At 41.0% G+C, this 27,913-nt stretch overlaps 1 protein-coding gene across 1 annotated transcript in view; it reads left to right on the top strand.

Moving 5' to 3' along the window:
* CACNA1C (calcium voltage-gated channel subunit alpha1 C) overlaps positions 1–27,913 on the top strand; it is a 493,845-nt gene that overhangs the window by 354,978 nt on the left and 110,954 nt on the right. The window contains exons 10-13 of the mRNA XM_055807493.1: positions 15,009–15,099; positions 24,569–24,595; positions 26,677–26,837; positions 27,640–27,865. Coding sequence (XP_055663468.1) covers positions 15,009–15,099; positions 24,569–24,595; positions 26,677–26,837; positions 27,640–27,865 — 505 coding nt within the window. The remainder of the gene's footprint in view (positions 1–15,008; positions 15,100–24,568; positions 24,596–26,676; positions 26,838–27,639; positions 27,866–27,913) is intronic.

Raw genomic sequence — 27,913 nt, forward strand, 5'->3', positions numbered from 1 at the left:
CATATATCAGAAAAGAATGAGAAAGCAATTGTGAGGCTTCATAGTGACCTGTAGGTAGCTGCAGTTGCAGAGTACCTAGCACAATGATACTCACCGCTATAGGTGAGAGAAAGCGAAACTGCCATTTAAAAGTGTAATTTTTGTTGTATAACTCTCCGTGCAGCTGAAGTAACAAAAAAAATATATCTTTTAGGGTGATTCTGCTTCCACTTTTGCCTCATCAATGTCAACAAAACTATGATGCCAACTTTTGACTTTTTCCTTTTGGAATAAAACCAAAACTGAGAGTAGACTTCCCTCCTGACTCTCTTCACATGTTGCTTTCTTTTTTTATTGTGAGTGAGAAAGCAAGGAAGCAGCAAGGCCTTATCCTTGATTGTTTTGTCTTTCTCCCCATTTCCAAGAAAAGAGGAAATACTTGGAGAGGAAAAAAATTAGTTTTCTCAACAAAGTGAAATTAAAAACTGAGCTTTAAGTTAAGCTTAGAAATGCTTCATATACAACACTGATTGTTAAAAATACATATGCAGATTAATATTTGAAGAGGGGAACAATGTTGTTCTGAGCTCTTTTGTCCAATTTAAAGAAAAAAGCACAGGGAGGCTAAGCAATTTTCTTCAAGATCACCCACCCTCTCAGTGCCAGAGTCTCTCACACCATTCTCTGCCCTATAGACCAGAATTTTGACCTTGGATTGTATCACATAAAGCATTTACAGGTTTGATCAGGGTGATTTTGAACTATTTTCCTTCTCTTGGAATTCACCATAATCATCTCAATCACTTTAATAGATAGAATTTTCTTGTTCCCCTGAATGTATGGATGGTTTACCCTGTGTAAGCTATCCAACAGGTTTGCTTTTTATTAGTAATATAATTTAACAACCCAGCCTTTATGAAAAAGCACCATTTAGGTTCATTGTTCTGTAGATTTCTCAGCTTCCCGGTTTCTTTCTGGCTGAAAGAAAGCTTTGATCATAAAAAAGAAAAGTGAGCAACCACTAGAAAACCTTCTTCCCCTTTCTCATCTGCTGAATAGTTACTGCTGAGGGTAGATAAATCCCATCTAACCAAATGAGATATAGAAACAATTTAGCTGAAGTTTGCATTTTATGTCAAAGCACAGTATGGAGAAAACTAATTGTTTCCTTGGTTTGAATGGAGAGCAAAAGAAAATAAAGCTGCTGGTATTCAGGAAGCCTCAGGACAAAGCTGTGGCCAGTGTTACAATCTGTAATTCTGCAGTAGTTTATTCCAACATAGCATCGGGAGGCCTGATATTGTTTGCTGAAGTGGAAAAAACATTTCTAGAAAGTAGAGCAGAGTAACACTTCAGTTTGGGGAAGGTGGGCCAAATTCAGGCATATGTGACTCCAGCAGCCAGCTTCTTGAGTGAGTGCTGGTGAATAGTGACAGCTCTGAGATAATAAAGTGACCCTGAAGCGGTCACTGCAATGAGCATTTACCAAATCTCCGTGCCGCTGCTGCCACTTTTGCTTGGAAGAAGAGAGGGCAGTGTGGAGAGCAAGTTCCAAAACCGTGCTGGTTTCTGCCCACAGGCTCAATTTTTCTTCTTGCTCCCTTGCAGGCATCAAAAGCTACATAAATTAGATAAGCTCCCAAGCTGCTGTATTTCACATCTGGGAAAAAAACTCTTCCTATAATATCCTCTGTGACTGGAAAAGTTTTTTTGTGATCTACATACACTCTTGCTGTCTTGTAACTGAGGGTCTGGCTTGTGTTGTTAAAACTTACAGGTTTTTTCCAGCTTGTCCCTTCCCTGACTCTTGTAACCTGGAGCACAAACAACATTACAGTGAGAACTGCTAGAGCAGTGATGTGTGACCAGCTACAGCATATAGAGGCTGACATTAATGTTGATAGGGCATTCAGTTTATCTGCTATAAAAGCTATTTCCCTAGCGAAGACTGTCTGGTGAGATAACACCTCTGTTTTGCCTGCTGGAAGAGACTTAGGTTGATGTAGGAAACCTCTTAGAGTACTAATATGTTACAGAGAAATATCTTTGAAGGTAAGGCTTCAGAGGAAATCCATTGTTTATATAGCTGCAGAAGACACCTTAGAGCAAATAAATTAATCTCCATCTGCCCTGTTGGGAACTACTTCTTGAAGCTGTCAAGATTTATCCATTGACACTGTGATTCCATTTCTCAAGAAAAGACATTAGAGGAAACAGTCTGTGAGAAAGCTGCCATTGCCATACCTTCTGACAGATCAAACATGTTTATTTCCCATGGTTAGAGAGGCATAAAAGGCATTCAGTACCAGGATCTCCACAGGAAATTTTGGGTAGAAATGCCACAAACCCCCAAGCTGAGCATTTATACAGCAAGCCCCTCCCCCCCCGCCCCCCCCCCAATAAGTAGATGCCTAAAGTGTGCTCTTAAATATTTTAAGTATTTTTTTAAAAGCTGTGGAGTATTCAGCAGTTCCTGCTGAAATCAGTAAGAATGACCTGTGGTAAGTGTTTGAAAATCAGTTAACATTGCAAACGTAGTCTTCAGAGTCTCTTCACTGAAAAGAAAGCATTTCTGAGCAGGACTGATAGCTGCTGAAGCCCCAAGGATTTTTTTTATGTGTCATAAAGAACTGTTAGGAGAGAGACTGTGGTGTTCTGTAATGGTAGCTGAGGGACATGGAGCATGTGTTTGGAGTTAGAAACAACATTAGCTGTATTACAGTAACACCAGCTGAGATCAAAGCCACAAGTGTGTCTGGCACTATATATACACAAATTAAAAGTATGTGTATGTACTTCCTTTTTACAGGAAAACAAAGCTAGTATAGGTGGGGTTGAGCTGTCTAAACATATTAATCTATTGCCAATTTACACACTTCATGGTACCAAACATCTTCATTGTGGACTGGCAGATCAAGTGTAGCAGCCGAGGCTTGTACTTTTGCAGTGTGATAGTTGGAAAGGCATATACTGGGTGGGATGTCAAAAATGCCATCCAGTGCCTCAGAAGAGGCAACTGAGTGTGTTTAGTCCAGAGACATGTAGTTTAGTACAACTAGAATCTTCAATATGGATCTTGTAAGCTGAGTGCAGTAGGACCAACTGTAACAGAAGCTGTTCTGATACAAGCTTTTTTCCCCTCTTGTCCTAAGTGTGTATTCATCATAACCTATCTACCTTTCTCATTTTCTTCCCTTAAGTATTTTATAATATACCTTGAAGATTCATGTGCAGGAAGATAAATACACTGCCCAGACCTTGTATTCCTTGGCCCAGACCAAGAGCTCTGTGTGGGAAGGGGTCAGGCTGGGAAGCCTCTAAGAGACCAGGACAGGCTGAGGGAGGCAGGGCGAGCATTAGCAGAGCTCTTTCTGGGAAAACCGTCATAACCTCCACCTTCCCTGCCCCTGACTGCGAGGTAGCTCGAGTAGTCCATCGCTTGCTTAAATCAATTCACAAGCAAGCATACAAGAAGGCAAAGATAACAGTATTTAGATTTAAATGCAAGTAGGGTTAGAAAGCTGACCCTGCTGTTGAGAAGGCAGTGCGGTGGAACAGTGCAATGAGCTGTATCTGGCAGGAGGTCTGCTGCGCTGTGATGTTTCTGTGGCAGAGCTCGGAGGCAAGGAGCCTGGGCAACCTTACACAGCTGAACTAGTATATATGTTACCAAATTGAAGGCCAGTGCTGGTGCAGCTGAGAAGAACCGACAGCTGTGAATGGCACCCAGCCCTTTGTAGCACTTTGGTGGGAAGCCTGGGAAGCTTGCAGCACGACCCCGGGACAGGCATGGCTCTGAGGGAGCAGCAGTCACGCTCTTGCTCTGTGCCTGCTCACTTCTGCTTATTGGGTGAGAAACTTCCCATCCGCTCCAGTACAGTCAGCTAATAGGATAAAAACCTCCAGTTCTATTTGTGCCTGGGAAGAAAAGCAGGTCTCTCTATCCCAGTTATCTCATAAACAACATCAAGCCTGGTGAGGTGGCGGGGGAAGGAAAATGTTTCCAACTGGGGGACCGAACTGAAAATAGCTGTGGCACTGAGTCTGCCTGCTGATTACAGCAGCTCTTCACTTAGCAGGATTGTGGAGATAAATCAACAGATTAGAGAACTGGCCTTTCAGATCTTGAGGCCTGAATTCAAATTCAGCTTTAGGGCCCATGGGTGTTCATAATGCTGCTGTTATCCTCATTTCAGTTTACAAAGTTCACAAATCACAGCATGATGCATCTCACTTCTCCTTGTCCACTGGAGGAACGACTGAAGTCAGACATGTCCCTCTATGTGCAGACTACAGAGGTCTTGTAGTGGACCCAAGGATAGATAAGGGGGGCCACTGGAGATCAGGATGAGGATGTTACCAACTACATTAAAATCCGTAGGCTGAAGTAGCACGAGGGTTAAGCATCAGAACAAGGATGCAGTGGCAGAGCTACATGGATCCTCACAGATGTGCAGATCAAAATGTATTTTCTAGCTGTTTGAAGAACGATGAGCAGAATAACAGGGCTATACCAGGTCACGAATGACTTGTGTTAACACAGCTGCGTGAGGGAAGCTTGCATAACACCTGCCCACACTAAGCTTAGCTCAAGCTGTTGTTATCAGTCCCTCACTCTCCTGCCTGCTAGAAATATTTGCAAACTAGGAATCTTATTTCAAGGCCACTATACAATGCCTGTTTGTTTGGCTGGTGGTAATTGACCTATTCTCAATGCCCTACTCAAGAGGTATAAAAGGTTTAATTACAGGTATTTTAAGGGCAAAAACTCTTTAACTTCAGTTCTTTGCTTTTCTTCTGGCTGCACAGTAACACACAGCCTGCCCAGCTAGCATGTCTCATGCTTCTGACTCATATGATATTGTGATAATAGTGTCTAGTATCAGACTAGTCATTATGTTAGCAAAAGTGTCTGAAAGAACACCACATGCAGGAGCTGCACACAAAATCACAAGCATTTTATTTACTAGGCACAGAAGAAATGTAGCAGACTAGGTTTTCAAAACAGAATTTTATGCACATTTCTGAATAGGAGAGGTCAGTTCCATTTCAGATCATGAAGCTGAATAGAATCTGTTCGGTGTTGTCCATGAATGCAACTATGGGGTCCAGTGCTTTCACATAGCCCTGGCTCCAGAGTGACCTAGATCTGATGTGTGTGTTGCTGTACCTGTCTATCACTGAACTGTATTGCGTGATTGTTTACCATCGAGGAAGGCATCATCCAGAAGCCTTCTAACACATCCCACGTGAATACTGCTATTAGAAAATGTCTGCACTTGCTGAGAATTAATGTCTGTCAGACGCTGCCTGTGCAGTGGGACTGCCCTGATGGACAGGGCCTTGCTGCTCTCTTTTCTTGATAATATTAATGCTTAAATGTTTTAAGCAAGTCACTCCTAAACTACGTCTTCTTAGATGCAGGAAGCCTACACCGCTCTTCCAGCTTGCAGAGTGGTATTTCAGACGAAAATATTCAGTCACTTGTTCTCTCCCACAGTTCCTTCACCTGTGTCCCAGCCTCTACCCAGTTGCCCTGTCTGTCCTTTGAAATAATACAGCACAATTTCCCCCTCACATTCACTGTTCCTTTTTTTGTGATGTTCTGCCAGTAAGGGCCAGCCTCCTGGAGAAGTTTCCTTCTTCTATACCACATCTAGTCCTCAGAGAAATGTACCTTCTTATTGGCACAACTCCTGCCTAAACTCCCTGTCTGCAGGGTTGTATGAGCTCCCTCTGGGGAAGATGTCCTTTGTGAGCTATCAGGGCATGACTCCCCACCCATCCAAACAGTCCCTGAGGACCTGACATATCCTCTTATGTGCTCTAGCTCACAAACTGTCGGCCACTCACTGAGTTTTCAGGCATCACCCACCTTTGAAATGGCTTGTGACAGGTAGGAATGTCATAAAACAGCCAGAGCTACATCTCAGTTACTTTGAAGCTTAGCAATCTAGGTGGCAAGCAGCAGCCTCCAGAGAGTTTCTGATGACCTAAGCAGATCAAATTGGAACTAGCTTCTGTAATTTTTTTGCTCCTTCTGGACTCGGCAGGGAAGATGAATTCACAGGGCTGTGAACTGAAAGAACAAAGATGCTTTTGCTGAAGTAGAGATCCTCATCAAAGTTACTGGTTCACCACACAGTTGTATATTTGTATGGGTGGGCAGATGGGAAGTTCCCCCATGCACAAGAATTTCAGGAAACACGTGGCCTGCTTTAAAACCATATTTGTGCTTGCAACGTATGTGCTGGTTGTTTTCATTAATAACAATGGTAGTGAGCAAAATATGAATAGCATTGTGATTATTAAGAGGGACAAAAATGATCAAAGCAGGAGAGATTTTTTTTCTTTTTGTTGTTGATTTTACTGTCTTGAAGGCACTTTTTGTGGTTAATTGTTTTGCTCATAATCGATGTTTGTATCACTTCCCAACACATTATCTACAGTGTTTGCAGTTCTCATGCCCCCATTTCTAAGGCACCTGCGAGAGCAGCCTGCAATAATAGGATCCTTCTGGTTTTCAAGTGAGGTGCTCCTGCTTGTTGTGCCCATGTACCATTTTGCGGAGCAGATTCAGGCACATTTGATGGCATTGCTGCTTGTGCTACCTTCCTCTGCTAAAAATCTTACAGAATGAGAGAGAAACCTTGCAGAACCATTCAGGATGTGCTATTGTGATTTGTTCACCATCACAAAATACCATTGAAGGAGTCATAGAGCCTCAATTGTTTTGCTTTTCCTTTTTTTTTTTTCTTCTTTTTTGTCCTTTTTTTTTTTCCCCCTTTTTTTAATGAATTGCTTCAAAAATTTTGGGGGAACCAGAGGGGCTGCTGAAAAGTATTAGATTGACACCAGAAACCATGTCCTGGCAAGTAAATGCCTTGCACTTTGGCACATTAGTCGTTGCTCCTAGCAAGGCAAACAACACAAGTCATTTATCAGACAAGAAAACCAGTTTAGGATGTCATAGGAGGATCCAGATTCAGGATAGAGACATCTTTCAAGATCTGTTCTAGTAGCAGCTCTGCCACCCCGTGACCCAGCCCATCTGTCCTCCTTCAGCTGCAGAGATTAATAGTTACTTCCATTGCATTTGCAGGCAGATGCTCTGCAGTGAATGGACTCCTACTGCAAACTTAGATGTTTGCTCAGCAGTACACCCAGTTACCAAGAGACACTGCCTGTCTTCCCCTCTTTAGCATAAAGTTAGACTCCTTTCTGTAAAGTCTGCATTTGGGTGAGTCCCACATCCTGTGCTTATGAGATATATGAGATACCACAGGTTATGCAAAGAATACTTTTGCCCCTCAGACAGGGAATTGCAAGGAGGATTTTAAGTTCTTCCTTTCCGATACAGAACAGAATATGTGTGAGGCTTGCAAATGCTGTCTCTTGGCAGGGCCGGGACTTTGTGCCCATTATGTGGTCCTCTGTGCAATGTGCATTCCACTCACCAGCTGAAATTAACAAATATTTGTGGAACATGGCATATTACGGTCAATATCACTATAAAAAGAAGAAAAATGACAGCTGTTTAAAGTAGCTGAGGGGTTTGTTATACTACAGTAAGTCCCAGCAAGATTAGTTATTAGCAGGGTAATGCATTCATAGGTGTGCAGTGATCTGCACGTGGTAATGACAGATCTGTTAGTCACATGCCTGCACAATTTATACATATCACTATCTCTCCTATTCCACTTTGTGGATGGTATAAATTTACTTAGCCCATGGCTATATCCCCTCAACATCACAGGATGTGTAGGTGCATATGGTGACACTCTGGACGGGGAGAAGGTCATGTAAAAGCAAGCCTTTTTATATAAAATATATACATTGTGATTTATATTGTAAAATATGTAATTTATCTGTGAATGAAATGTTTGATGATACAATACTCCATCTCAGTATTGGCAATGTTCCTACTTTTTACTGCTTCATTCACTAAAATAGAGCTACACTGCATCAGTCTTCTCTGATGCAGTCCAATGCCTTGCCTGGTTTTACTGTAATGACAGGTCTTGTTACTACATACCAACTGCAGCACCTTTGCTGCTGGTTCACTGGTGTAAAGATCTTTTTACTGAAAGCCTTTTTCTGTTTGACTCAAGTGGATACAACTGGCAATCATTTTATGGCTCTTTATTACTCTCAGACTCTGTGTCTGACCTTGAGTGAAAGTGTGAATCAAGCTTCCTCTCCTTGCAATTGCAGTCATTTCTACATAACCCAAAATTAGTCTATGCAAAGTGTATATTTTATGTGTATTTAATATATTGTATGTAAAATACTGCCCATATGAGCATTGGCCTCTGAGCCCTTAGTAAGCATTTTCCAAGTCTTTTGATGATTTTTCTGCATTTTTTTTACTGTGCTAGATTCATTGATGCATTCTGTCTAACTTTGGGAGGTATGTAACCACCAAGATCCTACATTTAGTTAAAGTTCCCTTTCCACTTCTCCTGTAGAAGCTTTCCTATTGCAGAACTCCTTTTCACAGAAAACACAAATGTGTTCCCCAGTCATATCTAATATATTTTCTTGGCAAAATCAGAACGTCTAAAGAAAACTAATCATTTACCTCTGCACAGTTTACTTACTGCATGCTGTTTGCATTTAAGAACTTTCTGATTGTTCCCCAGACGCTGTATGCATGTAGCAGAATGAAAGCTGTATCTTATTTAAATTAATGAATAAGATGAATGAGTGCAGCACTTCCAAAACCGGCAATGAGAGGAGGAAAGCTAAGCAATATTCACATATTAATTAAAATGAGAGCTCTCCACCAAAAAAATATGAGTCGATTGATATTCTGACAGCTGCCGATAGACTCATTCATGAAATGATGGGCATGAGAGGCACCATGAGAAGGAGGGTTTTTACTGGAGACAAAGTCATTCACTTGATGCACATTCTGTTAAAAGAAGCAGCCTGGATATTACAGTTTATTCTTGTTGTGCTTGATGGAAAAAGAAATTTTAAATCCCAGCTGGAGAATTCACGGGACTTCTTTGCTCTTTAGATTTGCTTTATAGTTCTGCAGAGTCCCGCTTGGGAAACATTAGCATCAGTGATAACTGTAGTACTTAGTGCTTATTGTAATGTGTTTCATCTGCAGGTCTCAGAGAGATTTGCAAGGTGAGTGCAGAATTATAATCCTTTTAGAAAAACTGAACAGATACGTAGAAAGGCTTGGTCATATGGCCAAGGTGACACAATAAGGTGAAATAAATGGTGGTGGAGGTCTTCAGGTCCTCCTGAGCTCAAATGCAGCGTGGGCAAAAGGGGTTATTTAGACCCATATTTTGTAAAGTAATTCAATACCAATAGAAATTGGAGTATTAGAAAAAATGGAGTCTAAGTGAGCATATTAGAAAGCACAGTCAAGTGGGTTGTTGCTTTTCTTCATATACAAACGAACATGCTGTTGGATAGTCACACTGTTTCAAGGCAGGTACCTAACCCAGAGGCACAAGGTAAATGCCAGCCTGTCCATACAGTTGAGGGAGGCATCAGTATGGCATTCAGAAAACCTGTGATAGGAATCTATCTGCCTCTGTAGCCTAACTCAAACAGCTAAATCAGAGATGTGAAGTCAGGCAATGTGAATAGCCTCTGGCATATCCAGTTCTAAAACTAGTGCCCAGATCTGCAAAGTCATGTAGTAATGTCTCATTAAAATCTGTGAAAAGTTTATGCTTTGTCTAGGTTTATGGAACTGGGCACCCTTTGCTCAGGCATGATCTTCTCTGCATCTTAAATTGTCACAGTATTAAAGTGAGATTCAGCAACAAGTGTGGCAACATTATATAATCCATGGAGATAAATCTGAATATTAGAATTACTTCCACTGCCAAGATATAAAGCATGTCATAAATACAAGATGCAACAGTGGTAATGATACTTCTGAACTGGGAGCAAATATTATTCTCCAAGTGTGTAAAGGAAAAATTATCTCAGGGTTACACAGAAGCGTATTTGCTTGTGCCAGCTTTCTGTTTCAGTGGTTGCCTGTCTTTGGCAACCTGCCATCTAATAATTCATTGCATGTCCATGGGGCATTTCATTGGAGGAGAGACATATGTTAGTGCAAGAGTAGATCTGGTATCAATGCTTGATGCCAGTGACATGGAACAGAGGCTCTCAAAGGGTCTTGCACATCTGTCTGTCTAACCAGTCACAGACTGCAGACTCTCTGTCATTATTTCTGTCTGTTGGGTCTCAGAGCTAGAATTAACATAACATGAAACATTTTTCAGATTTATTTTTCAGAAAGCTGCTACATAGCTTTTGTTGCTGTGTTAGCTGCTGCGGGGATGCTATGTAAGTAATGTGAAATTAGAGTTTAGGTAGTCCAGTAGAAAAAGTCTGCATTCAGAGATGAGCCACACTGTGGCAAGATGTAAGTGCAAAGGCTTCAGAAGCAACCGTAGAGTATAAAACGTACTGATCCTTATAGTTTGCCTTCTGTTGAAATCATGAGATACTTGTATGCCTTTAAAAAGTTTGTTTCATTTCCCTTTAAAAAAAAATGCTGTGCTACCTAGAGAATATGTAACTAATGGGAGTTTTCATCAACCAGAGTGAATTATGGATGTGATGATAAGTTGGGAAAAAAAAAAAAAGATCCCCATGCAAGCAAAGCCACTGTGATTTGCCACAGGAACAGGTACACTGGAACAGGTTGCTCAGAGAAGTTGTGGATGCACCAGCATTGGAAGAGTTCAGGGTCAGGTTGGACAGGGCTTTGAACAACCTGATCTAGTGACAGATGTCCCTGCCCATGGCAGTGGAGGTGGGCTACATGATCTTTAAAGGTCCCTTCCAACCCAAACCATTCTATGATTCTGTGAAATATATAATGTCTTCTATGGGACCCGTTCCTGTGGTTTTTGTGGTTTATGGGACTGGTTTGGTTGAGGTGAGCTGCCCACTCTGTGTACTCATTGTCCTGTTAGCTGGACTGCTGCTCCTAGTCCAGTCAGGCAAAGGTAAATTCCCTGGTGGAAGTGCCTTCTCACCCTTTAACAATCCCCTGTCACTTAGGATGGATAGGTGTGGGGACAGAGTTGTTCTCCACTGTCAGGAAGTCACATATATACTACATCGGTATTTAGTCACTTGACCAAATACTTTAGGGTATTGAGTAGGCAGTTGAATAGTATGCCCAGGTGTCAATCATGGCCTTGTCCATGCTGCAGTTTGGACACTGAAGTGCCTTCAGTGCAAAGTATGTGGTAGACTGAAGATGTACTGGTCTGCTTGAAGCCTGGGAAGAGGGGAGATCTGGGCCCTCTACATCTGGCAGAACCAAGCTCCCTTGGGATCTCTGATCTGCTTGCAGGCAGTGGATCTTTTGAAGTTGACAGGGAACTACTCCTGTAAGAGGGCATGTCACTGAACACACATGGCACAGGATGCAAAGCACCAGGATTTCCACTGCTAAGTTGCTGTGTGCCCAGATGGGAGGAAATCTGCATTTGCCTCTTTCTTGCCTTTGTCTCAACTCTTGAAATTACATGCAGGAAGTGACCATTGAGATGGCATGGTCTGTATACCGTGGTCCTAAACATAACTCTGGTCTGGACTAGAGCCCACTATTTAGAAAAAACATCTCTTCCAAATTAAAACATTCCTGTGGTGGATTTACCACCAGCATTCTTGGTACGTGGTTCCAGTAATTAATTACCTGGACTGCAAAAAATGCCTGCCTTGTTTCTAGAATGGAGCTGGGGTGTGCACACAAGGCCTGTGTCTCTGAGAACTGAGTCAGATCATAAAGCTATCTGGGCAGTGTTTGAGCTACTACCTCTTGTATTCATCCCCAGTTTATACACAGCTCTTCTGCAGCACCTTCTGTTTTCAGGATTTGTTAACTGGCCTGAATGAACCTCACAGCATCTGCACACATCATTATCCCTATATTGAAGGTGATGTGAGGTGCTAGGTAAAGTGATTGCCCTGCTGAGAGCATACCACAGTGCGGATTACAGTCCTAATCTCCTGTCTGACCTTTCACTTCTAGGCCATCATTCCTCTAATACTTGATACCATTTTAATAGTTTGTATTGTCCTTAAGTTTTCCATCAGTGCAGTGTAATAAATGCCTGTGAGCTAGTGCCAGCAAGCTAGCCTGAACCACAGGAGTCTCTTCAGCATCTGCCACTGTGCCCGCATCCCTTACTTTACTTAAATTTGGCTTTCTGCAGCAGTAAGATTTGGGAAGTGTGAAGTTGTCTATGTGCATGCACCTGTAATCTGTGTGAGCTGAGAAAGTCTGTGCATAATAGGCAGAGGATCAACATTAAGTAATGTCATGAAAAGCCAAGTAGCAGGAGGACACCAGATGGGCAAATGCCAAATGTAAACTCAAATGCAAATTATGAGACATATTCTAGGGGTATCCCAGTTAGGGTAAGGCAGTGTACATCCAAGTGCTTGATGAAGGTTGTTAATCTCTAAAGATGGGGAAAGACAGAGAAATGTGATTACCTCAATAACTCTCCTGTAGCAGCTCTGACAGTTTTGGAAGAGTTTCTAGATCTTAGAGCAGTTTAGGAAGAAAGCCAAGAAACCTCACTGAAAAATAGGCTAGTCCAGATTCTGACCCTAAGCATCAGGGGATAACCTCGGGACACATTGCCATTGCCTTCATCTCATCAATTTCAATAGGTCAGACAGTCAAACAAGAAGAGTTTTGTGATAGACATCACTGGAAAAAGGATTTGACGCATAAACTTAAATTCAGCAAGTTCATGTTTTCAGAAGCCAGACACAAAAAAGAGCAGAAAGCTCTTTTTAAGAAGAGTTGTCCTCTGATGATCTGTTATGATATTTCATACTTCCGTGTACCTTTGTTTTTCATTTTGTACTTTCAATTCACATGATGAAGTTTTCAGACAGAAGTGGGATGTCATGTGTAAGCTGAGTTCCTTGTTTTTTTCTTTTGCCTGTCACTGGCTGCATGTTCTCTATTGATGTCTTGTTCCTGGTACTTGACACTGACCATCTTGTCTGTGAAAGGAAGCACTCCAGCTGGCTTGCCTGATAAGAAGAAAGGAAAGTTTGCTTGGTTTAGTCACTCCACAGAAACCCATGGTAATGTTCCGCTGCACTCTGTGTCCACACTGCGTATATCTGTGTGTGTGTGCGTCTATATATCTCTAAACAGACTGACATATAATATAGCTTTATATACTTCTGCATGTGTGTGCCTTGCTTTTTCTATTGCTTGTGCAGTGTCTTCTTCATGCATTCAAGATAATAAGCCGCTCTGCAAATCAGTCTCTTGCTAATGTCTTCAAAATCATTTTCCATTTGCAAATAAGCTCAAATATGTCTTGAAAGTGCTTTACCTCATCTTCAAAGATGACTTGCAAAATAGTAACGGTTTGGTTTTTTTCTTGTAGGGCTTAGTCTGGACCAAAAATTTTAATTATGAATGTTGTTTTTTCTTACAGTTTGCTTAACTGTTTCATGTACATCAAAATATGAATTCAGTTGACTCCTTAAATTGTCTTTCCAAATATACTAGATTAATAAAACATCTAGTCTTTATAAAAGAAAAGGCTCCATTAGAGTAAATATTTCATAGTTATATCAAGAGTGCTGGACAGTTCATTATTTCATATGGTCCAAAGAACACAGGACAAGAACTTTAGATTTCCTAAGACATGTGTTATAGGCATGTGAATTTTTGGGATGGGATGTTCATTTTGAGGGACATTTCTGCCATGTTTTCAAAGCAGGAACCCTGGACCTCATTGGAAGAACCTTCTGATATCTTTCTAGCCTCTAGACCTGGTCCCATGGCCCATTAAACATCTGCCCAATTGAAAGGCAGAACTTATTTATTCTACATTGCCTCCTTTTGTGTTAAGGACCTACAAATAGATGTGTTCTGAGTATTGAGTAACGTATCCTTACAGGCTATTAGAAGGCTCTCCAACAGCTAATAGTGCATGTTTTCAAGTCTCATCTAAGATATATATCCAACTGCTAATACAGGTCATGTTCTGAAGTTCTACCAGGCATCTGAGAGATCTATTTATCTCCTCCATTGTTCAGTTTTAAGTATCATTTTTTCATTTGTTTTGTGTATTTGAAAAGGGGGCAGGAGGGAAGAGGACACATATGGGATCCTATCAGTTGTCCTAACCTATGTTGAATGAATTATTAGAGCTCATACAGGAGCTGGAAGCAACTGGTAGAATGGATATGGTGACTATTATTTTTTTTATGATCTGTAGAAGCAAATAAAATACTGAGGTTCGTTAACAGATGTGACAGGTCCTCACATCCAGGTGATATAGGTTCACATCTAAGGTTGCTTTCATTTTATGTTTATTCCATGATACTTTTGCAAAAGCCTAGGAGATACTGTCCAGTTCTTAGCTGGTGAGTGTCAACATTAAATCTCCACCATAGTCCATATTCATTCGATGCTTTGTGGGTTATATCTGAATGTCAGAGATTCAGAATTCTGCTCTTATCCCTATAGGTCTGGTTTATAGGTTTTAGTATATGGCAGATGAGCCATCAGTATTATTTATGTAGTACTTGCTATCAGGGTAACAGAAGCCATTTCTCTGAATATGTGTCAATCTGGTACTTTGTATTCTAATCATTGTACAAAAGATTGGGGAGGGCACTGAGGATGTTGGGCTGGTGCAAATAAAAGGGCATTTTTAAAAAGTGTTCTATTGAATCTTGTTGGCTTTGCCAGGTTCTCTAATTTTCAATGCTTCTCATTCATAAAATTTCCAGAAACTGACTCTTGAAAGAAAGAGAGCAGCTGCTTCTTCCCTTTTCTTTAGCATTTGAGTAACCTGTGTATGTTCCTGAAGTCTACCTGCCCAACCTGGCCTGTGCAGGGAGGCACTAGACTTGCTCAGCAAATTGCTTAATCCTTAGGAACTGCAGCTGAAGGTCTTTTCATTAAGCCAGTACCTTCACTTATGCGATTCTTTAACACATGTGCCAGGTTCTAATGGCCAACCCTCTCTTTTTCTTCCCTTTGACTCTTACAGTGAGCATGCCCACCAGTGAGACCGAGTCCGTGAACACAGACAACGTCCCTGGAGCAGATATTGAAGGCGAAAACTGCGGTGCTAGGCTAGCGTGAGTACATATACACAGATATATGAATGTAAGGGTTGGGTTTAGCTTGGTGGGTTAAAGCCAGGGCAAATGTCAGGCTTTTTAAGGGGAAGAAAACCCCACAGTGTGTGAAAGGAGAGGGTGCAGAAGATCTATTGATCCCAGTTCTTATCTTAATTGCAATGTAAACTCACTCTGGACATTAGTGGAGAGCCTCTGGGTTTATATAGATGTAAATAAAGCACAGAATGCCCTGGATAAGCAGATCTGGTTTTGCATAATAGTTAAAAGAACTGATGGATAACAGTGTTCTTATTTTAAAATTCATCTTTGGAGATAGATAATCAAATCCAGTATATGTAAACCAAAGAGTGGAAATTTCCGGTCTATTTTAATTTCTCTAATGATTCTTGTACACTTTACACTGCCTTGTAATAGAAATACATGGATGATAACTCCCATCCTGTGGCCTGAATTACACCCTTCAAATGCTGAACACAATACTGTAGCAACAAAGAAATATATAAGTTAGGAGGCAGTAATACTACTTTGAAATTGCACTGTTGTAGTTAATAGATATGCTCAAGAATGTGTGAGAGAGCACTTATGGAATACCATATTATATGGTATATGTTTTATCATCACAGAAAGCCAGAATAGGCAAGAGGAGTCCTTGCTTGCCTTTTGCATGATTTAAACACAAGTGGACTTTATGCTGTGGGAGAATATGTTAGTCCCTCTAAATTTCCTTGAAAAATCAGCTAAGCATATCAGTGCTATAGCTCATACCATGCTGGAGTATTTTGAGGCTCTGTCCTGTCCTTGGGCATACCTCAAGCCCTTCAGTGTTAGTCAAATGCTTATCACAAGTGCGTAAGAAATGCCCTGTTTTATCAGACCTGTGTTCGTGCTGGCTCCGTGTCCATGTCCTGACAGTGACAGAAGGGCAAGTGCGCAAGTCTGGCCATTTCCTACTTTCCAGTCCCCTTTTGCTGCTCCCAAATTTGTGATTATTGGATTAGAGATACTAGAGGGCACACTTCTACTTTTTGCCTTTAGTGGCAATTTATGGACTTGTCATCCATGGATTTATCTGAGCCCACTAAGGCTGTTGGCTCTCACAGTCTCCTGTGGCAGCAAGCATCGGAAGTTCACTACCTGCTGTGTAGACAAGTACTTCCTTCTATCTGTTTTAAGCTGATCTACTACTACTTTCAGTCAACGTCCTCTTCTTCTAATACTGTGAGATTTGGTGATCAACAATTCCACATTCAGTTTATCTATCAATTCCATGACTTTGTAAACCTTCATTTTATCTCACGCACACCCCGTCGGTCCTATTCTCTACAAACTGAAGAGGAGGAGATCTTATCCATATTATAAGATGGCTGGAGAAAGACTTTTTACAAGGACATGTACACTTTTTACATAGGACAAGGGGGAATGGCTTTAAACTGAAAGTAGCTTAGATATAAGGAGGACGTTTTTTACTGTGAGGGTGGTGAGGCACTGGAACAAGTTGCCCAGAGAAGTTGTGGAAGCCCCATCCCTGGAAGTGCTCAAGGCCAGGTTGGATGGGGCTTTGAGCAACCTGCTCTAGTGGAAGGTGTCCCTGCCATGGCGGGGGGGGGGGGGGGGGGGGGTTGAACTAGGTGATCTTTAAGGTCCCTTCCAAACCAAGCCATTCAATGATTTTACAATTGTATAATATCTGGAATATGTTGTAAATTCAATCTGCTTTCCTGTGTCAGTCAGCAACTTACAAACCTTAGAAGAAATTATTTGTGATAGCTTTACTTCTGCCTGCTGTTGCCTAACTGCTGAATCTTTTAGTTTAGATTATGAACTCTTTTCTGAAGGAACCAGGCTAGATCTATTCACAGTTCTGAGGCAGTTGTAGCCCTTCCTTTAGCACCCCACCAAGTTGCTTGTGCTTTTATCGCATTACAGAAAGCAGCAGCTGGATATGTGACCACTTCTTCCAGCTGGATCCAATTTGGAGAACTATCTTTGTTCTGCAGTTATGGTTCCCAACACAATGAGTTCCCTGGTGCTACACAGTGCCAACAACAATGGCAACTGTTACTATAAAGTTGCATATATTTTTAATATTACTGCTTGTATTCATTTATTGTCCTTGATCCCAAAGGATCCCAAAACACTTAAGGGATTGTTTTCACGGCATTCGAGTTCAGCCATCTTCAGGGTAAAATGTGACAGGTGTTTAAAAACAAGTGGCACAAGTGTATAAGGAGATGTATGAGGATGGCTTGTTTTGCACTGAAGCTGCATGGGGAATTTTGGCAAGCTGAACATAATCATCTTAGCTGGAATGTAGCCAGGAGAGCTGAAGTTAAACCCAACTCTAAACATAATCATGACTTAGAATGGAGTTTACTTCAAATAGCTCGACATGTGCTCACAGGAGAATGGCAGTAGTATGGTCTAGCTCTGCAATCATTATGGTCCTGACATTAGGAGAAGGGATGGCTATGTCCAACATATTTGAGGGAATAAGACATAGGAAAATGATGGGAAAACAGGGCTTAATTTCTTCTTCCCGTGTTGTAAATGATAAAATAGGGCCGTAAGTTTCACTGGAGCAGGACCTGTAAGATTCAGGGAGATAACAGTCTCCTTGCCACTTTCCACTTCATTTGAAAATGGGTGATGTATAGTAGAGGGACTGAAGTCTGTTATTGAGAAGGGTTTTTTACCCCTTACCCAAGGACAGTTAAAATCCTCAAGGCCTCACTCAGATTGCTTTTCATCTCTAAGAGATGGATAAGCTCTTTCATCCAGGAAAATTAATGGCTGTATCATTGTGTTTGAAATACTGGAGTGAGATACAAATTTTGCTAATGCTTCCTGCTTTTGTAAAATGTTTGTTTCAAACTTGTTTTTTTCTGAAGATTCCTTAGTTATGGGTAAATTCAGGTCTGCCTTTGATTCTGAGGCTTGGAATCCTTTCTGGTTTGTTTTCTTACCTGCATCACACATTCAGACAGAGAGAAAACAGCTTTTCTGGTTTCAAGAAGTATTAAGTCCTTCTCTTTCTGAGCCCTCATTTAAACCCCCCATAGGCCAATATTCCTGCTGGGACATAAAAAATGTAAGCAAGAATTTATTTGAATTAGTATCTTATTTTATTGAAACCTGACTAAGATAATCAGAATTTGGCCCAGTGTTCCAGAATAGAAGTAATTCATATGTGAAGTCAGTTGAGCTTTTCAAGTTCCTCATCTAGTATTAGTGATTTTGAGTAAACATTAATAACTATACTCATGCCATCCTGATTTACTATAGTTGAAGATTAGGCCCAGACTTTTGAGCAGTCACCTGCCCTCTGGATTTTGGGTTTACAGTTGGAATGGCTAGAAAGGTTTTTTCTCAGTTGAGTTTCATCTATTGAAGATGAGTCTTCATTTATACCAGCCTGCTAAAATCACCTGGTGGCCATGTGTCCACATTGCCTTGCTATAAACGCTTTTTTTCCCAGAGGGCAGAGACTGCACTGAGCAAACTGCAACCAGACATGACTGAAGCAACAGGGAGATATCAAGTTAATGGTAATATATTTATTTATTTAGTGGCATCAGGCAGCTAGGGCATTTAACCACCCCAGCACCACCACCATGGTTAAATACTGAGCTTGCCATCAGAATGCACTCATGATAAAAGGAAAAAAGTACCCAGGAGACTGAAATAAAAAGTATTTTTATTGAAGATAACTTAGAATTACTGGCTGTTCTTTCTGTTCTTATAAAAAACTGTAGAGCTTTGAAAGGCTGGGTCTGTGAATGACAGATCTGCTTGAGAAACCAGGCTCAAGCATGCCTTTTGGAAAAGATCTTCCCTGACAGCCTTTCTCAGCTCCACAGAGACATATGCTATGTGAGATGAGGAGAGTACCTCTCGAACACAAGCTATCTCCTAGTGATGAATTGTCTCAGAGAAGCTTTTATTTCTATAGTATACATACTATAGAAACTGCCTTCATCAGCTGTGCTGTCTGGAGAAATGCCAGTCTTCAAACCAGCAGAGGGAGTTTCAGGAGGAATCTAACATCTAATCTCTCTTCACTTATTGTGTAAATCCGGTTTCTTAGAACTAAAACAACAACAACAACAACAAAAACCTGATTCATATTCATTCCTTGTGTAATTCTACTGCTATCAGGAGAGCTGTGGCAGCGAGTAGTTCCCTTCCTAAAATGGGTGTTAGCTTTAGCAGGCATCTGAATTTGAAAAAGGATTTTTGTAGGGTTCCAGGACACTGAAAAGCATCCCACAGCTTCTGCAGTATATCATCCCTGTCACGGTATTGCCTTGTACGGCACTGACATCTGCCCTGCAGTAGAAACACAACAGCTTGTATCCTCAAGGACAACATTTGGAAGTGGAACTAATCTTACTTCTGATGTGTCACAGTTTTAATAACCTGTTGCTTCTGGGTACAAAGAAGTGTGTTTCCTCTGCAGCAAGCATCAGTGGGATAAACCCAGAACTAGGAGCAATGGGGTTTTATTTGCAGGATAGCCTTATACCCAGGACTTCCCAATTGCGAGTAGTTTCCCTGAGCCTCTGTGGTTACTGCTGTGCAGGACTTAGATTCTGAGGACAGGCAATTGCTCATAACCAGCAGTAATATGTTCTGTATGGGATGTCAGCATATATAATCTTCCAATACAACCAGAATGTTAATTTTCTAACACAACCATACAGATCTGGAGTGCCACAATAGAGCTTGCTTTGATACATATGTATTAGCTAAAAAAAAAATAGACCTTTGTGGAAGCTAATGTTCCATAGAGCCTCATTAGAAAAGTGAAGCCCTTGAGCTCAAAGGGAAAGAGAGCTTAAAATTATCTGCTTTTGTTGAAACAATAAGCCACTTGGCATTTTCACCTTGGCCAGGATTTCCATACATTTGGGGGACAGTTCAATTGCTTTTCCACCAAAGAGGGTTAAAACAATAAAACAGGACAAACCAAAATGAACAACCTACACTGGCTTTCCAACTGAAAACAGTGTGTGTGTCCTGAAAACTATGAACAATGGAAGCTTTCCCTGGCAGCGGAACCATCAATGATTTTCCCTTGGTGCTTTTCTGGCTGGGAAAATAATTCCTATGCAGTTCTTGCAATAATCAGCCTAGAGGCCAGTGGTAAAGGCAAAAGAGTCAATTTGCTTGCAGGTTTGCTGTAGTTGCTGCTGGTTTGCACCTAATGAGAAGATAGCTTCCTTCTGTGAGGACCAAAGTCCCCATCACATCAGGAGCAGTGGTAAGAAAAGTCTGCCAAAAGCTCTGAAACTGCTGCTGACTTCAGCAGGAAAATACGCAGGATCAACCCTTACTTGTCGGCCTCAGCTGCTGCTCTCCAATTTATTATGAGCAAGGTGCTTTTGATATTCACAGTCAGCTCTATATGTGTCTAAAGGACAACAGCATGCCCTTGTGGAGGAGGAATTATCTTCTTTGTTCCGATTTTGTGACAGCCTTGCCTGTGACTTGCCACAGAGAGCACAAGATTATTCACTAAATGCTGAAGTGCTGGCCTATTTTCCCAACCTGTAAGAAAGCCTGTTGAATATCAAACCAGATCAATTTTAAGCTAGACAGATCCAGTTTTCTTAAGGATGTTCTGTAGGTTTTTACTGCTGCTGGCCAACAACTGCCTCTCTCTTAAACCCAGCATCAATTCCGTGAGGTCAACAGGCTCTCCAGTGCTTCTGCAAGAAGGGCAAGAATGTAAAAAAAGAGAAGAGGCACCACGGTGTGGACTCCACTGAAATTCAGTGATTGCCTCAGCAGGAGGATCACAGTCCACATCAGAACACAAGTTCTTCAGGGCACATCATCTGTTCTGTTTTGCTGGAAGCTTTTAATTAATGGTTAGAAATAAGAAACGGTCATTGCATGTCCCTGTACATTTTCACAGTATTAACTGCATTGTGCAGAGGATAGCAGGCAGAAGAACGGAGTCCCATTGCTTTGGTGTGAATCACAGAGGCATAGCTGAGGGTAGAATTAACCCTAACACTTCATTAAGCTTAGAGATTATCAGGTATGTAGCATGCATACCTCAGAATGTCATGTCACTGTATGCTCTTGTCCCAGTAATACCTGGGAAAAGGACCCTAAGGTGTGCATCTTCTCTTCAGGATGGCAGCATCCTAACTAGAAGCAATGAAATGGCAACAGGGATAGAGGGGAAAATGTTGTGCCACTTGACCAGTAACTGCATGAATGCAGTATGTTGCACCAAAACAGAATCAATATCACACCTGCATGCTGTTCTTACAGTTCTAAATCTGTAAAATATGCACAGGGCAGCTCTTTGGATGTTCCTCAAAGTTGTGTATAACCTAGAAGCACAGTAAGTCAATTTCTGCATTACTGCTTTTCTGAGAGCTTTTACTAGTATCCAAGGGCTTTGTAAGTTATCACAAGGATAGTTGCCTATAGGTGGGATCATATACCGTAAAAGTAGCTGTGACCAGCATGCAAGATAATTTCACGGTTATTTTTAGTAATTTCTATACCCAGAAAACAACTGTAACATGGCCTTTGTGTCGTGCTTGGAGACTGACAAGTTTTCTCCAGAGTTGTTTGTTCAGTGTACAATTACACAAAGTCCTCAATCCCTGTTATACAAGAGTGTTATACATCCTTCAGAAGTGTATAGTTTCTCTTCTCTGGTGCCCACCATGATAAACAAAGACTTTATTTCCCAGAATGTGGCGTATCTCACTGCATTTGAATTGTGCCAATTATTCTGAATTTATGTTGATAAAATCTTTAAACTTCACTGTCTTATCTGTATGTGGTACATAACTATGTAAGGTTAGAAGAGTTTTAGAGTAATTGAAAGATAGCTAGTCCAGCAGCAGAGGTCTGATTTTTGTGTTTGTCTTTCTAAAAGATCATTTGAGTTACACAGTTCCTATGATAAAAACACTCAGTAGTGAGCTGAAATGTTTGGATAGGCTCCTATACCATGATTTTAAACAATAGTTTCTAAAGACATTCCAGAGCTGGACACAAATGTGGACGCTCTCTTTCCTCCAATGGCATAAAGTTCCCAGTGTACCAGGTGTGCAAAAGATCCATGTTTAAACTCAGCAGAGAATCTGGTCCACTCTGAACTCCTGGCAAGCACCAGTTTGGAGAGTGACAAAGAAGCTATGGCAAGGCCCCTAACCCAGGCTATTTGACAGCCCTTAGTGATGACATAAAAGATTTTTTTTATATGATATAGTTAACCCTGCTTCTGAAAGACAAAAGATAATTGATCATAAGGGTCATTGAAAAATGTGTTTCAGGTTCAGGCATAATGTTTCCAGAATCAGTTATTGTGCAGTTTGTGTTTCCAAAATTCCATTTCACTCTTGGATTCTGCTCTAAATATAAAGCTCTTCCTCCTTCCTTGTCCTGTTCTATATATATAGCACACCCACATGTGATAAAGCCTTCTGCCATAGCAGTAAGGCAAGGTGTGGGGTGGGGGGAGGCTGTAGCTAACCTGTGGGAGCACTGAATGCACTTGGCTGCTGCTCATAACGCTCCAAAGATATAATTATCATATGCATGATGAGTACTACACCTGCTGCATCTCTTTTGCTTAAATAAATAAAAGATTCCTTAAATGCCACAGAGCTCCCTTACTGGGAAGCCATTAGCCAAAGAGGTCACCAGAGGACATCACATTCCCTGTCCTTCACCTTCCATCAGGCAGGTTCCCCATGACATGTCTTTTGGTCTCTTCCCTCCCACCGCCAGCCTCTTCCTGTGAAAGTCCTTGCCATCTCCTTTTCAGTGCCCAGCTTTCTCCTTCACTGTGATTTTTTCTTCTTTTTCTTTCCCCTGTCTTTGAGCCTTCTTTCCTGTTGCCTGTAAATCTGATCCATCACAGTTTGTAGGTAGTACTGATAAAGCAAGAGTTCTCAGTGAGGAGTTGGGATAGCTTTAACATTAAGGATGTGCTTTGTAGGTGCTTCACTCATCACCCTTGTTAAAGCTTACTTTGTCTCTGCAGAATAATTTAGCATGTTCTTTTCAGCCAGTGCCAACAGTGCCAGCTCTTTACCAACAGAGTTCTTGCATGTGTCTTTAACCCCACTGCTGCCTAGTATGTGGCCTACAAAAGCTGCCTGTGACACAGCAGGAATGATATATTAGTGCAAAGGCTTTTTTTTTTTTTTTTTTTTTTGGCTTGAACCATCTGCTGGTGAAATGTTTCTTTCATTAAAATCTCTTCCACATAAGGAAACTGACCCATCACTGATTACTTGTCAGTGACTGATGTCCTCAAATGGGGACATGACCATTTTTAAGACTGCTACGGAAAGTGGTGTTAGATGCTTTTGAGAATTGTTTTGTCCCCTACTAACAGTGAAGCCATTTTTAAGCCAGCACAGTAAGACCTTTGCTGACTGTTGTCAACAATGGATCACTTTTGTATCATGGAGGGAACCTTAAGAAATGCTTCAACCCAGCAGGAGTATCTTCTTCGTAGTCACTCCCCAGATTCTCATTTCTTCTGTTATTGGTAGTGAATTTTGCCACTTCCTAAATCACATCTGACTGATGTCATTGCATCCACATACGTTTATTTCTCTCTGTGCACCATTATGTATGTACCAAAAGACAGCCAAAGAATTCACGGGCCTTGTAAGATGATGTGTCAAGCAGAGCAAGGTAGTGGTTAGAGATTTGAGGTCTATCTCTAGCTTTCCCTGTGACTTCTCAGAAAAAGCTAATGAGCTTGTTTAGATGAATAAATCCAAGTGTGTGGAATTAGATATTTAAACACATATATAGTGGGAACATGGCCAAATTTTCAGGAATACTTAATTCCCAAAATTTCATTGATAGCAGCAGAATCTGTCATTGCTCAGACCCTTTTGAATTCAAACCAATTTGCATAGTTAACAAAGACAAGTGTTAGTTTCCAAGTTTGAAAATATCCACCATGAACTGTTTTTCCTTCAAATGCTGGAAAAAAAAGAAAGCATTATTTTCCCCCTGGTTTCATAATGTGCTTATATATGTGACAGGTGATGTGTGAAAGCAACAAGTCTGTCTGTATAAAGTCATACATATTTTAATATAAGAAAAAAACCCCAAAACTAGTTACTAAAAGAAAAAAGAGTCATACTTAAAAAATAAATGTAACAGATGTAGAGTGCCCCTAGCATTAGGCCTGCCTTTTACCCAAGCGAAAAGCTAGCTCACTGATGTCTGTAGGTGGTAGAATCCCGTCATGGCATGACTCCTGCTTCATGACTTCTGCCGAAAACTAAGATTTGTATGTCAGGGAATTCTAGTCATGCCCAGTGCCTACACTGACTTGCAGGGGATTCAAGAAGAAAACTGCATGCATTAAAAAATTAATTGAGCTTAACTTTGTTTCTTTCTCTTGTTGTTATAAAAACCTGGGAGGTATGGGACAGCTTCAGAGACTTTAATGGCAATTCTTATCTTTCAGGCATCGGATCTCAAAATCAAAGTTTAGGTAAGTAAAACTGACTTTTACTTTTCCTCCTTTTCACTGGTTTTGTTCCTTACTTTATGAAGTAAGGATGCTCATGCATCTGTGGGACACAGTGGTGATTCTAGAAGATACTACCAAACTTGTCAGATTTTAGTCAGTCATCTCCTTTTTCTCAGTTTCTTACTGAAATAAAGCACAGAGACTACTAACAGTATTTGACTCAGAAGTACCTATCTGATTGCTACCTACGTATCTCAAGTCATAAAATATAAAAGCAGAAGGGAAAAAAAGTTCAACCACATAATTATACTACATCCATCAACATCAACCCTGTCAGCTCAAGGTTCTCTTCCCTACATTTTATTGCACTACTCTGCTTTGCTTGATTGTAAATCTTTCAACTGATGAAGTTTGCATCTTATTTCTGAAATTCTCCCTTTCACCATGGGACATGAAGAGTTTTCATGGTGGTATTTGTTTTCCTGTTAACTTAAGGCTTTTGAAAATGTGAAGTAGTCCCCAGGTGGTCATCAGTGGGCTTCTGATGGAAAGGCTGGCTGAACTCATGGAACTTGGTAGTTGAGGTTCCAGTCCATTTCTGCCTCTACAGTAGGAGGCCAGCTGCCTTCATAACTTTGATTTCAAAGTCAATTTTATAAAAAACTAAATTAATTTTCAGAATAACTGAAACAAGTGAGAAACTCTGTTCTTTAGCTTACCTGAATAATGAACAGTAATGTAAATTCAGGAATTCACATATGCGTACATACTGCCTATATGCATCCCTGTGCAGAGCTGCATACATGCTCACATTCCTACAATCTGTAGAATTATTTGTGTGTAGATGTAAGCACAAAAACCCACTCATATCATCACATGGTCATATGCATGCACATTTGTGCACAACTACACACAAAAGTGTATACAGGACTGCTAATGATTTCATGACAACACGTATGTCTAAGTCTTGTGCCCATTTTGAAAATTGGGAAGATCGTTTCTTGTCCCAAATCCACTGCAAAACACACAACCCTTATTAAATGTTTGTGGGTGCTAGCATGGGTGCCTTTATAAATTGCATAGCTAAAACAGCTTGGATTTGATTACCTGTAAAAATGTTGTCACAAAACTCTTGGCCAATGTGGAATTTTCACACCACCTGGCTTTTGTTCATATAGGTACTGAACCCTGACCTCAAGCATGGCCATAGTTTATCACTGGAAATAATACATAAGGGAAGACTAGCCAAGAAAAATTCTTTCTTCCTGTAGTGTTGTGTATGCGCACACATACACACACACACATATGTATAATATCTATATAAAACTATTAGATTTATTATACAGTGGCAAGTGTTGCCTGGAAACTGGTTGCTATGCAAGTTAAATTCTGAAGAGTAGGAGGTGTGTAATTAGCTTTAAATATCTTCTGTGGTTATTAATTACCCTCAGAAATCAATGACACGAGGGGATGCATTCAGGGAAAGCAAACTTTAAAAGGTCTGTTGATTAGCAAATGGTATCCTTAGTTCCAGGCATGAAGGTGAGATGCTGAGGTCCCCTAAGTTTTATTTTTCTGTTCAGAGTCCTTGTATGTATTGGGCTTACTCCTGAACATTGCTGAATGTCAGAAATGTTCCACAGATTTTATGTGACCTCACCTCTCCAAGGACTTATTCCAGAGGTCCATGGTATATTGAAAGTATCTTCTCATTGACTATCCTGAGGCTGGGCAAGGTCCCATTGCAGGCCACAAGCATTAAATCCAAGAAGAATAATTATTTTTGTGGGAACTGGGCTGAAAAGCCTCTCAGGGTAGCTGCAATGGATGTCTTAATCAGATTAAGACATTGCTTGAAGCGGTTTATTTACCCCTAAATGTTGCAAATTGGCTTATGGCTAACTTTATTCCTCTAGCTAATGGACGGATGATCACAACTGTTAACTTGGATGAGAATGAGAGAACATTTCTCAGGGTGAACTTTAAAGTTATTCTCAGCCATTCTTGAACAATAATCAAGACTAGAGTCTCTCTTGACAGAGATTTGCAATAGCCTTAGGATCTCTATCTGAAAATATCTTCTCCTTTTCCAATTTTTCAAGTCGCTACTGGCGCCGATGGAATCGATTCTGCAGAAGAAAGTGCCGTGCCGCTGTCAAGTCCAATGTTTTCTACTGGTTGGTGATCTTCCTTGTGTTTCTCAACACCCTTACCATTGCCTCTGAGCACTACAACCAGCCAGACTGGCTCACGGAGGTCCAAGGTGAGAAGAGGCTGATGGTTCTGTTTATAGTGGTCAGTGTCAGAAAAGAGGCCTCAGGGAGGAGCTGATGCATTAAACCACACAATGTAAAAGGAGCGTACACAGCTCCAAATAGTCCTCTCTCTGTGGAGGATCTTAGATAATACAACAAAATTTTTGCCTGCAATGGGAGGAGTTTCAGCAAAAACGCAACTTCCTTGTTTCCAGCCAAAGCAGTGTTCACTGGGTGTAGGTGAAATCAGGAGCTTATGCTGAATATATATTTGCAGCAACTGGATTTCTGGTATATGGATAGCCACTGGGAGCTATAGGCTCTCCAAGGTTTTCCCTGAAATGGCATTTGTGATAAAGTCTAGTTACCGGGGACGTGAGGAAGAGTGATTATTTTATAAAGTTCTTCTGTCTGCAGAACAGTTGAATCCTTACTGGAGGTGAGAGCAGCTGAAAGGCTTAATTAAGTAGCAGTAGGTAGCACAGCAGCTCTTCTATTCCCACTCTCATCTGCAGATGACAAGTGTGATGGGAGGTTGTGCACAGGAGGGCATGTCACTGCCACGGAGGTTATATGGTTGTGTAATACATCGCAGCTGTATGTGCAATACATAAGAATCACTGTAAGCGTCTTTGTAAAACATTTCTGTGAATGAGATGCCCACGCTTTTGAAGTCCATTCTTTGACCCAAGCTTGTCTGAAGTTAACCTTTCAGACTGATCCCAGAAGGAATTTCTTACAGGCAAGGGCCTATGGTTAGCTGTGATGATCTTTTGACTAAGTTTAATTAATCTGTTTGTTTTTCATGAGACACTGCCAATAAGGTGCTGCTAGCTCTGTTCACGGCAGAGATGCTGCTGAAGATGTACAGCCTTGGTCTCCAGGCCTATTTTGTGTCCCTCTTCAACCGCTTTGACTGTTTCATTGTATGTGGAGGAATCCTGGAAACTATTCTGGTTGAGACAAAGATCATGTCACCACTGGGCATTTCGGTGTTGAGATGTGTTCGACTCCTAAGAATATTTAAAATCACAAGGTAGGTTTGTGCTTCTTTGGGAATGAAGGAGGGCTACTGCTCAATGCA

Source organism: Falco peregrinus, chromosome 6 (genome assembly GCF_023634155.1).
Source record: "Falco peregrinus isolate bFalPer1 chromosome 6, bFalPer1.pri, whole genome shotgun sequence".
NCBI classification, from domain to species: Eukaryota; Metazoa; Chordata; class Aves; order Falconiformes; family Falconidae; genus Falco; species Falco peregrinus.